The sequence below is a fragment of the Perca fluviatilis genome, chromosome 19, assembly GCF_010015445.1.
Source record: "Perca fluviatilis chromosome 19, GENO_Pfluv_1.0, whole genome shotgun sequence".
Classification (NCBI taxonomy): Eukaryota; Metazoa; Chordata; class Actinopteri; order Perciformes; family Percidae; genus Perca; species Perca fluviatilis.
The window spans coordinates 11,790,676-11,803,175 of NC_053130.1; the positions used below are offsets into that span (position 1 = coordinate 11,790,676).

General features: G+C 41.3%; 1 protein-coding gene across 2 annotated transcripts in view; it reads right to left on the bottom strand.

The window, feature by feature from the left end:
* The window catches only part of akt3a (v-akt murine thymoma viral oncogene homolog 3a), a 64,675-nt gene that overhangs the window by 21,280 nt on the left and 30,895 nt on the right, over window positions 1–12,500 (bottom strand). For both annotated transcript variants that reach the window (XM_039784371.1, XM_039784372.1), the window contains exons 3-4: window positions 7,990–8,115; window positions 1,248–1,359 (exon numbers count right to left, since the gene is read on the bottom strand). In XM_039784371.1, coding sequence (XP_039640305.1) covers window positions 1,248–1,359; window positions 7,990–8,115 — 238 coding nt within the window. The remainder of the gene's footprint in view (window positions 1–1,247; window positions 1,360–7,989; window positions 8,116–12,500) is intronic.

Genomic DNA, 12,500 nt, shown 5'->3' on the forward strand with positions numbered 1-12,500 from the left:
CACACTTCTTTCCAACCCATTTAAACTTCAATAATGCGCACATCTTTTGCACACACACTTCCACAACCAAACATGCACACATCTGGATCTTGCAGTCGTCCACTTGCATATTCTATACACTTGACTTAAAAAATACTCGATAGAAAGTTATTAGCTTTATGTTAACTCTGAAATGTTTTTGGGATTATCTGGAGGCAAAACTATTATAAAGCAACATATAACACAGACAAAGTTGAACCGACCCACACACACACACACACACACACACACATTAAACACACACAAACTTAAAGGATGCACAGAAGCATCTGTGGTCTTCTGGGCAAAGCTGTTCATTTTCTGGAGATAAACACCTCAGCTCCTCAGAAAGGAACTGAGCAGCTGGAGAATTTATGCCAACGCTACTTGAAAGGTCTCCTTCCCACTCTGTCTCTTTCCCCTCTCACACACACACACACACACACCTACAAAATCTACAGTACAAACCTCATATACCTCTGCCCTTGATGATACTTTTACCTGCATGATTTGTATTTATTTTTTAATCTACGTTTAATCAAATGTCATGGTCATTTAAGAATGTTTAAGTTTGGCATGTTTATTTTTCTTTATTTTACTACTAACAGAAATTGTACAGAATCTTTTTATCGTTAAAAACTTAAAAACTGTATATATATGCAAGAAAATTATTCTTGCACATGTAAAGCTTTTAAGTTGAACTGAAACTGAATTATTGTTTCCTCATGTATATGACTTTTGAAACACTTTTCGGCATTTCCGCCTTTAATGGATAGGACAGCTCAGATATGAAAGTGGAGAGAGAGGAGGAAGACATGCAGGAAACTGTCACAGGTCAGACTTAACTCTGGACTTTCTGGGTTGAGGAATAAACCTAGGTTTTAACTAGCTTATATATCAATTGTCAATTATCCAAACTTTTGCTATATGATGAATATAAGACGGTAATATAGGCAGTATACATTCAATAACCTATTTGTCTAAAAGCATCTTAGCTCTAACCTGTACATAAAGTGGCTTTAAAGAAAGCTCTGGCTAAATAGTACTCTTATATACTCTTAGCATCTAAAATTTGAATCCTGACTCCTGGCCTGATATATAAGATTGGAGCTCTCTTTAGACAGATTTAGGGGGACACTGTTTCCATAAAGGAAAACATAATTGTTGTTCACTGACCAACAATGGCTGTAGGATGCTCTAAGAACTCTAAAAGTCTTCAGGGAACTGACCTCTCATCAGGAGAGTCCACGTGGAAGGTCCTCTCGATGACGGTGGTCCACTGGAGGCATCGTATGATGAAGGTGTTTGGCTTCGGCCTCTCCGTCTTCATCAGTTGACATTCTGAAACAGGCAGCCAGAGGGACAGTGCTGTCTTTCAGTACAATTACAACGTTTCTGCAACAAATAGCACAAAGAGGGAGAAAGAAAATGGAACTTGAAAGAGCTAGGAGCTTCTAACTGAACGGAGATGTGGCGAGGGTACATTTAGTGACATGTAGTTTTGTCCTGCACTTAAGAGCTGATATCAAGCACAACATGTTAAAGGTAAACCTTTCTGTTTGCTCAGACTCATGAGTAGTTACAATGTACGTGTGCATGAGGGGTTTTACTAGTATGTCTTTTATGTGGGTTGGTGTTTTTTTTCTCTTCTTTGGTTCAGTTATTGTTGCATTTTCTTGTATTTCATTTATCATATTTTTCACTACATCCTGTACGTATTTTAATGGAAGGTTCATTGAATTAACTTGTAATACAATGTTATAGATAAATAAAATTACCTTAAGCAACAATTAAAGTTGGTTTAAAAGAATCTAAGCAAAATAAGGTAATTTTTTAGTTTTTTTAGACATTTTGTCAGACGAGGAAGTGCACAGGTGTAAATAAATAAAAATGTAGTGGCTTAAGTTTTAGGGTCCTTGTATTATGCGTGCTGGCTCACTGTTACACTGTTATAGCTTACTTGAGACACTTGAATAGAACAGAGCCATTGCTAATGTTATTAGTTACTGTGCCTATCCTACTCTGCTGTGATGAAAACCTATAGTGAAATAATGTAGGCCTGTACAATAAAAAAAAAAAAATGCAGCTTGGTTTTAAATTTGTTAGTTTAAAAATATGCAATAACTTCAGCAATAGATGATTCAAATAATGGTGCTTTCCTGTGCCAAGGGATATTATGTGTTGCAGCACATACGCATCTGGCGAAGAACCGAAGAGACACATTTCTGTGAAAATGTGCAATACAGTAGGCCTTTATTACACACATGCATAATACAGTACACAAACGCAGAAACGTACGCACACATAGCCAGATGGGGCTGTGAGCTCGCTGTGGGAAGGAATGCATCTTCATTGTCCCTCAGCAGTCTCTCTGGTTATTGGGGACAAGAGCTGATGTAAAAGAGCATAATGATCCATCTTTTGTCCTCTCATCTCCCCCACTTCTTCTTTGTTCTACATATATCACCCTACATTTCCCTCTGTTCTCTTCTTGTCTACTGTCAATCTCTCTTCACCCTCTCTCCTCCACTCTCTCCTCTCCTCTCCTTTCTTCTCTTTCCTCTCCTCTCCTCTCTGTCCTCGGCTATCCCTTCTTCCAATTACTTTCTGTTTAAGTGTGGCACAGCACAGCACGTCATGGCTCAACCTAAATATAGACAGGAAGGTTAATGACAACACCATTCAGGTTGAACACATGGCAGAGTTTCGATGTAACACACACACACACACACACACAAAGAAAGAAGTTACTACCTGACTCGTGAACATGGCCTACTGTGCTGCCAGGAAACAAGGTCATGCTATGGTTGATGCCAAAATACTCGCACCCACACACACACACCCACACCCACACACACGTTAAAGTGATATTGAAGTTTGAACGTTAGCTGAAATTGGGTTGTTTGCCACAGCAGGCAATTGTGAAATCTGTGTAGCAGTTTAGTGGGTGTATGTGATTGCATGCATCAGTGTGTGTGTGTGTGTGTGTGTGTGTGTGTGTGTGTGTGTGTGTTGTGTGTGTGTGTGTGTGTGTGTGTGTGTGTGAGCGACAGGCTTGTATGTATGAGTCCCTCTGCAGGGAACAGGCCTGTACCATCTCTGTTCCATCTGACCACTTACACAAACACACACACACACACACACACACACACACACGCACGCACGCATAAACAAACACACACATACACACACACACACGCACGCATACACGTACAGTGTCGTACACACACACACACACGCACGCATAAACAAACACACACATACACACACACGTACACACACGCCACCTGGCCTCCCAGCTTTGGGCAACAGATGTGGCAATGCCAGTGCGGTGCCAAGCAGCCGGGGCCGGATGTATGGCCTGGCTTGTCCTCCCCACAAACTCTTTTCCTCTCCCCTTTTTCCTCGTTCCCCAATCCTGTCTTCGTCTCCTCCTCCCTGTCTGTTCAGAGCTGATGATCCTCCTCTCCTCCTCCCTTTCTCTCCCCATATTTCATCCACAAAAGCCTCACTCTCCAATCCTTCCATCCCTCCCTCCATCTCCCATCCGTTGCTCCCCACCCTAATCATTCCTCCATCTCTGTCCTCTCTCTTCTTCCTTTCTCCTCCCCACGTCTCCAATTCACTCTTCCTCTGCCCCCTCCGATTGACTCCCATCGCTCATTCCCCATACTTGTCCTCCCTTCTGGACTCCTATATTTCTTTCTCCTCCTCCGTCCTTTGATGTACCATTCTTTATCGTTTTCTCTGAGGTATCAGCTTATATTCTACCATTCGTCCTCATTTTCTTCTCCTATCGTCCCCTCCATCACCAATCCTCACTGTCCCTGACTGTTAAGATATTTTCACACAGCACACAGCACTCTTCTAAAGCCATTGAACTAAAATATTTTTATAATGATTATACATTAATTTAAAGAAAATGATTGCTGCCATGTCCAAATTTAGTAAATCAAGTAGATAAAGTGGCATCTGCAACAGAAGTGGAAAAACAAGCTTGGCACCTTTATTATTATGCAAGATTATGTTCATGTACAGTATCTCACAAAAGTGAGTACACCCCCTCACATTTTAGTAAATATTTCATTATATCTTTTAATGGGACAACACTGAAGAAATTACACTTTGCTACAATGTAAAGTATTAAGTGTACAGCTTGTATAACAGTGTAAACGTGCTGTCCCCTCAAAATAACTCAACATACAGCCATTAATGTCTAAACCGCCAGCAACAAAAGTCAGTACACCCCTATGTTAAATTCCCATAGAGGCAGGCAGATTTTTATTTTTAAAGGCCAGTTATTTATTATTATAGGCCAGTATATTATTTCATGGATCCAGGATACTATGCATCCTGATAAAGTTCCCTTGGCCTTTGGAATGAAAATAGCCCCACATCATCACATACCCTTCGCCATACCTAGAGATTGGCATGGGGTACTTTCCATAAAATAATCTCTCTATCATCTCTTTATCAGGATGCATAGTATCCAGGATAATATGCATCCTGATAAAGTTCCCTTGGTCTTTGGAATTAAAATAGCCCCACATCATCACATACCCTTCCCCATACCTAGAGATTGGCACGGTTTTATGTCAGTTAGCCTAATAGCTGGTTTGATTTGCATTGAGAGATGATTTTATGGAAAGTACCCCATGCCAATCTCTAGGTATGGTGAAGGGCATGTGATGATGTGGGGCTATTTTAATTCCAAAGGCCAAGGGAACTTTATCAGGATGCATAGTATCCTGGATCCATGAAATAACTGGCCTTTAAAAATAAAAATCTGCCTGCCTCTATGGGAATTTAACATAGGGGTGTACTGACTTTTGTTGCCAGCGGTTTAGACATTAATTGCTGTGTGTTGAGTTATTTTGAGGGGACAGCACATTTACACTGTTATACAAGCTGTAAACTTAATATTTTACATTGTAGCAAAGTGTCATTTCTTCAGTGCTGTCCCATTAAAAGATATAAGGAAATATTTACTAAAATGTGAGGGGTGTACTCACTGTTGTGAGATACTGTATATGTTATAGAGTAAACAACTACACATCATGCATCCATTTATTTATTAGGGGGACATATGCTGTGACATACGGTATGTTTTATCGGTTTTATCTAGCAATAGTGGATGCAGATCAGTCAATAATCTAGGTGCATTTCTGTTTTAATTTTTCTCACTCACACTCATTTCAACTTGATTATAGTAATTCCTATGGTCTAATCCAAAATATAATCTCCTGTCTACAACTGCTGCAGCTTCTAAACACTATAACGCTAAACAAAAAGATCACACTATACTGATGAACATTTATCAGTCAAACTATTTTGTTTATGATTTTATTTTCTAACTTGTATCTGCTGTAATGCACTTTCTTACATTGTTTTTAATTAAAGGTATTATGGAGGATTTTCTTTTTCCGGGTGGATCATCAAGACTATTGGTCCTCCTAGTTGTCAATCATTCTGGTGATATGTTTACGTAAGGCCGTCGTACGTGCTCGTCCCTAGGTAGTTTTCGCTTTCTGCGCAATGCACACTTTCAGGTGTATATGTGTGGTGAGCATAGGTAGTGAGCTACGGTTTCAGCCATTCATTGAAGCTCGCCGCTCTCACCGTGTTTTTTCAAAATGTCTGAGGGTCGCAAGAGAAAAAGTGTCTAGGAATTGTATGACAAGAAGAGAAAGGCCTCTGAAGAAAGAAACAAGACCGGAGTGTTTTTGGGAGAATATTTCACACGCTGGCGTGCGCTAAAAGCACAGGTTGGGCTTCCCACTGCGAAGTTTCTACTCAACAGGTAAAGTTTGGCATGCTATTTGGAGAAATCCATTTAAAATCACTGCTAGTGAAAGTTGATGTAAGCTATGATTAGCGATGCTAGCCCTGGCACAAGTCACGCACCGCGCAGACACGGTAAACATCTCAATTTGTGAAAAAGTGCAAATCTTCTTTGGGAAAGTAGGCTTGTATGAGCCATGCCGACAGCAACTTGTAAACAGTGCACTCTCGTGCACACGTTTAATAGGCGTTCCCTCTCGGGAGCAGGTAGAGTGTTGCGCATGTGCATTTTTTCAAAAAGTGGAGAGGGCGGTTCTTTTCTAAAATTCGGGATAATCCTCCACTATACCTTTAAAGGAATTTGTTGAAGAAAGTTATTATCTGATTGATATGTTTACCCAATGCCAGAAGTGACAGCATTACAATGGTGTTCAATTAAGTTTAAATAAGTCCACTTTTGGGTCTTCACCATTATTACAGATGTATCTATTTTGAATCAGTGTGCTGTGTACAGCATATCTTGTGTGTACTACTCACTAGTGTGATAGCTACAGTACAGAAGCAGAGTCTGGAGGGAATAAAAAAACAAACAACTGATCTTCTTAAAAAATAAAAACTTTTATTTACGAATCAGTTCTAAATAGCCAATAGCTAATAGCGAGGCTTGACCAGCCTAATTGTCTTTAATTTAAAATTAAAAATGTTTTGGGTCTTAAAAAGTAAATGTGATGTCAGCCTAAATGTCAAAACACATTTTGGTGAGTACTATAAAGTAGTAGAAAGTCAGTTCTGTCTTCTGTCAGATGATAGACACAGTTGTTAGAGTGACCACAGTTTTTATTCCAAGGCTGAACGCCTGGAAAGCAGACACAAAGTTTTACTGCCAATCTGCATTAATTGTATGAACAATGAGAGTTGATGGTGGTGGTAATGAGACTGAGAGACATTAAAATTAATCTTGTTAACTCATTAGCTGGTTAATTACACATGTCGAAGACACTGTGGGCTTGTTAACCAGGTGCAGACAGATGATGTACTGATAAATGGTTGATTAGAGCCCTCAGTGAATTCTGTAAAGCACACCAACGCTGTGAAGACTGATGAGTAGCAAGATGTTTTGTCACACCGTGAGTAAAACTGATGCATAACTGTGTGCTTCACTGCGGCTCTGTGTTAACAAACCACAAGAGCATTTCAAGAACAATCTCATTGCAGTTTACATGACAGAGGTGATTTGCATTGGCATTTCAAAAAATATAATCAATCAGAGGATATAGGCTATCATATGTCCTTTAACTTGAAGACGTTCATGTCCCTACTGAAGCATCCTTGAGCAAGACACTGTTTCCCAACGCCTGTAGAGAGTTCTGCTCTAAACTGGAACATCCCCTGCAGGGGTTAATTACAGCATGTGTCACAGTATAATCAGCACTGTTAATTATAAACCTACAGAGAAGTATGCTGTGTACATGGGTGCAGTATGTCCAGAAAAGATGCAGGTACTTGGACACATTGCTACTCTCTCTGTATACCTGCTTACAGTTTACAGCAATTTACCGCATTTTACAGCAAAGGCAGTCAAATGTGTGTTGACATAACCAAAAACAAAAAGATCCTCCAAATCAGTGCATCAGGTATCTAAAAGCTGCATCGTTCAGATGGGAATCTGTAAGCATGTGGACAGTGTTTTCCTATTCAGTGGTGCTGTTCTGTGTATTGTTATGATTTTAGTCTAGTGTCTTTAGAGAAGTGGGCGCGGTTAGCTGATGGACAGGGTCAGACTGACACGACAGGTGTGTGGGGAAAAATTCACTGAGGATTGATTCAGGAAGCAGAGGTGGAGAGCCTCATGAGGAGGGATGCAACAGGCCACACACGTTGGATCGAAGAGACGTTTTCTTTTTGTCAACGTAAACTTTTTGTAAATGCACCTTTAAAACCTAAACTAACACACAAACCCCTCTAGAAGCAGGCCAGCTTAGGTCTCACTCTCACGTTAAATGCACACGTGCAGGGAGAGGAGACAATATAATTGTTACGAGCTAGGTTAGCCTTTAAAAGCTGTGTTTTGTTGTTCAATGAGCCCAGGTTAGCTTAGCCCCGTAACAGCACATACAATGTAAAGGTACAGTAGGATTTAGAGCACAGTGCCTAGAGGCTATGTTGATATAGGTGTGGTAGATAACGTACTTGCTACAGAGAAGTTATTTAGGGGGTAGGGCAGGTCTGCGTCTTGAGGTTTCTCTTTGTAGCCGATAAAGGAGCCGTCTGTCTTCAGCAGAAAGTAACGCGGCCGCCAGTTCTTTATGTATTCACCTGAAGAAAAAGATGGATACAAAGAGAGAAAACATTTAAGTTCAAAATGTTCCACCAGACACAAATTCAGATCATGAGGGCAGCAGTGATGATGATGCTAAAGGTAATAGAGCACTCAGGGGGTAATGATGATTATGATGACCGTGATGATATATGGAAAGTATTAATAGCTAAAATGATGATGATTTTAAATACAGATTTTATTCCCTCGAGGGATAAGAGCCTGTCCGCTCAACTCTCATCTGTCCAAAGGATATCACACACATATACACACACACATACACACAATATCTCTATGACTCTCACAGTGCTTGCCAGATTCAGATCGGATTATCATGTAAAAAATGGCAAAAACATGTTTACCAGCACAACAAGCAAACTATCCATGCCAGAAACATCATCTGGCTGATACATGGGCAGGTGTCGAGGTGATGACCCCTCTACCAAACAGGCACACCCACATATACACACACAAACACACATACAGTATGAACTCACAACTAAAACACAAACACATACACACACAAACCACTGGTCGCCAGCAAAGAGAAAAGAAGAGAGATGAGATGACATGACATGAGATAAAATAAGATTACACATAGAGAATGACCCGTCTTAGACCACAGCAACAAATAACAACATCTGTTGAGCAGCTGGTGGCAGAGTATAACCCAACTGGCTGACACAGACTGGCACTAAGGTGGAACCACAGCTTTATCAGATCCCGCTGCAGGATTACATGAGTGTCAAACATTACCACACCACAGAGGCAGATAACACTTACTGGAAACAGCATGGATACACACATGGATTAAAGTGCACACGTGTGCGGATTGACACGTAGTTGGACGAGTATGATGAGTACATATACATGGATGAAACTGTGCGCACACATGCAGAGTATGCGGCTGAAGTAATATTGAGACGCACAGCTCTGATGAAAGAAACTGACAATCTCAACACTTTCCAAAGCAGGGAGCTGTGTAAACACTTCACTTTCTCTTTTCAAACAACAGATATAAAAACCACAGAAGGACGCAAATGTTCCCTACATCTCAACCCCTTTTAATTAACCAGTCGTTCCTTGACATGCACACACGCAATTACACACCTTGTGAAGACATACTAACAGACAAAGATGCATATGTGCATGCAGGCACACTCTTACACTGATAACAGACACACTCTGATCACCTTTTTTAGGCTAATTCGCTGGGAGAGTAGAATAAGCAGTGTGTGTATGTGTGTGTGTTCTATTTGTGACATCCATTTAAAGCGGAAATGACAGCAGGCCGCGCTCGTTAACACGTCGCAGAAAAACACCTGCTCCGTCAAAGGGACCATGCGACTGCAGGGCCAGCCGGTACCTCTGGGTGCTGCTTGTCGTGGAGGCGTGTGTGTGTGTGTGTGTGTGTGTGTGTGTGTGTGTGTGTGTGTGTGTGTGTGTGTGTGTGTGTGTGTGGTGGGGGTAGCAGCTGATTTGGACCACCACACAGGGACAGAGAGACACACATAGACAGATAAGAAAATGCTGTTGGGTGCCAGGGAGTCATCAGGATTACCAATCACACCTCTCTCTCTTCTCTCTTTTCTCAGTCTCTATTTTTCTCTTTTTCACAAATCCACCCACTCTCCACTCCTCTCCTATTTCCTTCTCCTGTTCTTCGAGAAACAAAGCATCTTCTTTTGGATCACTTGCTACAGAGTGCTGTGAGAGGGGCTAAATGGGAGGAGGGATGGAGGGAGGCATAAGGAAAAGAATTATAAAACAGCAAAAGCAAAAAAAGGGATGGAGAGGAGGAAGAAGAAAGTTCAGGGCTGCATGTAATCTGTTGAGGATTTTGATGTGCGTTGTGGGGTTTTGCTTCCCTGGAGAAAGAATGAGCTAAAATTATACCATGGTTCAACTTATAATATATAATATAATGAATGAACTTGAGTTATTTTTAAGTATTATACAGGTGTTTCTGATAAAGTATTTTGCTTAGATTAAACATATAATTTATAAAAACTATTGATAAAAAAAAAAACCTGATCACCTGTAAAAGAGAAACTGTGGTTAACTTCAAAGTGGCTAGGAGAAATACATGTATTGACTGACAAAATGGATGAGGATAAAGGGAAAGTTAAACTGATAAAAACTATTATAAACTGGCAGTGATGACTGGCTTGCTGGTCCAAGTCCAGTCATTTCTCTGAGTCAGTTTCCTGATGAAGTGTCCAACCAATGGAAGCCTGTGGCTGGCCACTTCATCGCTCAGCTGTCCAGTACAACTGAAAACATTTAAGCAATCCTTCTGGCCGGGCCTAGACAGCGTGTATGTGTGTGTGTGTATATGTGTGTGTGTGTGTGTGTGTGTGTGTGTGTACACGTCCACTGGGGGGGCGGGGGAGGGGGCAGCCAGGGGTGGCACAGACGGAGAGAGGAGATGGACAGTTGTCCACACATGCCATTCCAAACAGAGGCACGCGCACGCACGCACGCACACAAACTAACACAATTCTGTTTCGACTGTTCCAATCCTCCGAATGATCCAATGGTGTTCTGTCAAGCTATCCCGTCTTGGCCCTGCCTGTAATGAGTCCAGCGAGCTCTCCCACTCTGGACAGCTTGTCTAGGGAGCCACATGTCTCTAGTTTGGACTGCTGGAGAAAACGGAACAGCCGGTCTCCTTCCCACACCATCTCTCTCGGACTCCTCACTACAGTTTCATTTAGTTTTCTGCACAACTTTACTTTTCCCTTAAGGCCAATTAGTAAATACTTCACTATACAGTGCTTAAGACAACAGGACTCTCTTGTTGTTTCTTGTTAGAATGGCAGGATATCAGTAATACACGACAATGTGGGGGATCTGAAAGATCTCAGGAACAACGGATATTTAGGAGGACAAGATAAACCACTTTGAAGTGTATATAAATTCTGGGCTAAATTTGTTCAAAACACAGACAAAAGATTGTCTTGTACAGGAGTTCTAAAGCGTTCTCTTCCATCTAACTTGATTTGTTAATTGGATGCATACTCATAATAAACTCTTCGTGTTCCTTTTTTTATTGTTAGGGAAGTATTAAGTAACATTGTGACCTATTCACAAAGGTAAAAAATAATAAAAGATTTAAAAATGCAAACAATCACATCCACTGTACTTTGCCGTAGTTAAGTGTTTGGCTAAGAAGGGACTTGAGTAAAAGCGACAAACTTTCCACCGGCTATACCCCTCAAGACCTTTTGTTTTGCGTTTTTTTGTGGTATGGGCCACAAACTAAGCATTAAGAACTTGACTTTTTAAAAGTTATTTTGGAATCTCTAGGAGAAATAAATCTTGTTGGCACATCTTCCAGTTGCAGCTTGTGGATTTAGCAGTAAGAGGACGAGATGAATCAGCTGTGACTGTGCCCGTTCCAAGCTTTCTGATTGGACAATTACAACAACGCACTGACTAACTGTCACTCATTTAGCGGACTGATTAACTATTCATTTCAGGACAGAGGGGGAAAGGGGAGAGAATGAGAGAAAGAAATGCAGAGAGGAAAAATAGGAGACAGGTACAAATGGTAATGCTGAACGTCAGCCAGCAAAACAGAAATGAGACACAAACTTGCACAAACTTTCCAGCCTCTCCATCTCACACTCACTCCTTCAGGACACCAGCACACCTCTGCTCCTGCTTTGCCGGATGCCATGCTTCAGCAGACAACGAGACAGACGAAAAGCAGGCAAAACCTTGATGACAATTAAATAAATAACTCCATAACTATGTGAGCTCACCAGCCATTTGTTAATCAACCCAAACAGGGATTTAATTTAATGCTTTGGCCGAGGCTGGAGCTGATATGCAGATGGCGCAGAGACGGGGCTGTGTGACTGGCGCTCTGGGAGCTGGAGGGGCGGCGGGTGGTGGTGTATAGCGGATGGAGAGGGTGGAGGGGAGGGAGGTTCTGCCACGTTCCAGCACATACACAGCAGCTCACCAGCAGGGAGAGGAATGTGTCGTCTGGCCACATAACACACACACACACACACACACACACACACACACACACACAGACTAAGTCGTCAGCTGGTTGGTCGCTCGACTGATAATCTGTCTGACCAAAGGAAAAGATAACAGACTACATAGCTCACCTAGAGGCTGACTTTCTCCAACCTGACCGGCAGGTTGTAAGTGTGCTGATAACTGACAAAACTTATGTTTTAGTGCTGAAATGATTCAATTAACTGATTAGCCTATTGAAAGATAATAAATCAACGACAGTTTTGATGTTAGAGTAATCATTTACGTGATTTAGAAAGCAAAAATGCCAAACTTTGCTGGTTGTAGCTTCTAAAATCCAACAATGTCCTGCATTTCTCTTTTTAATATCCTAGTAAATTCGAATATATTG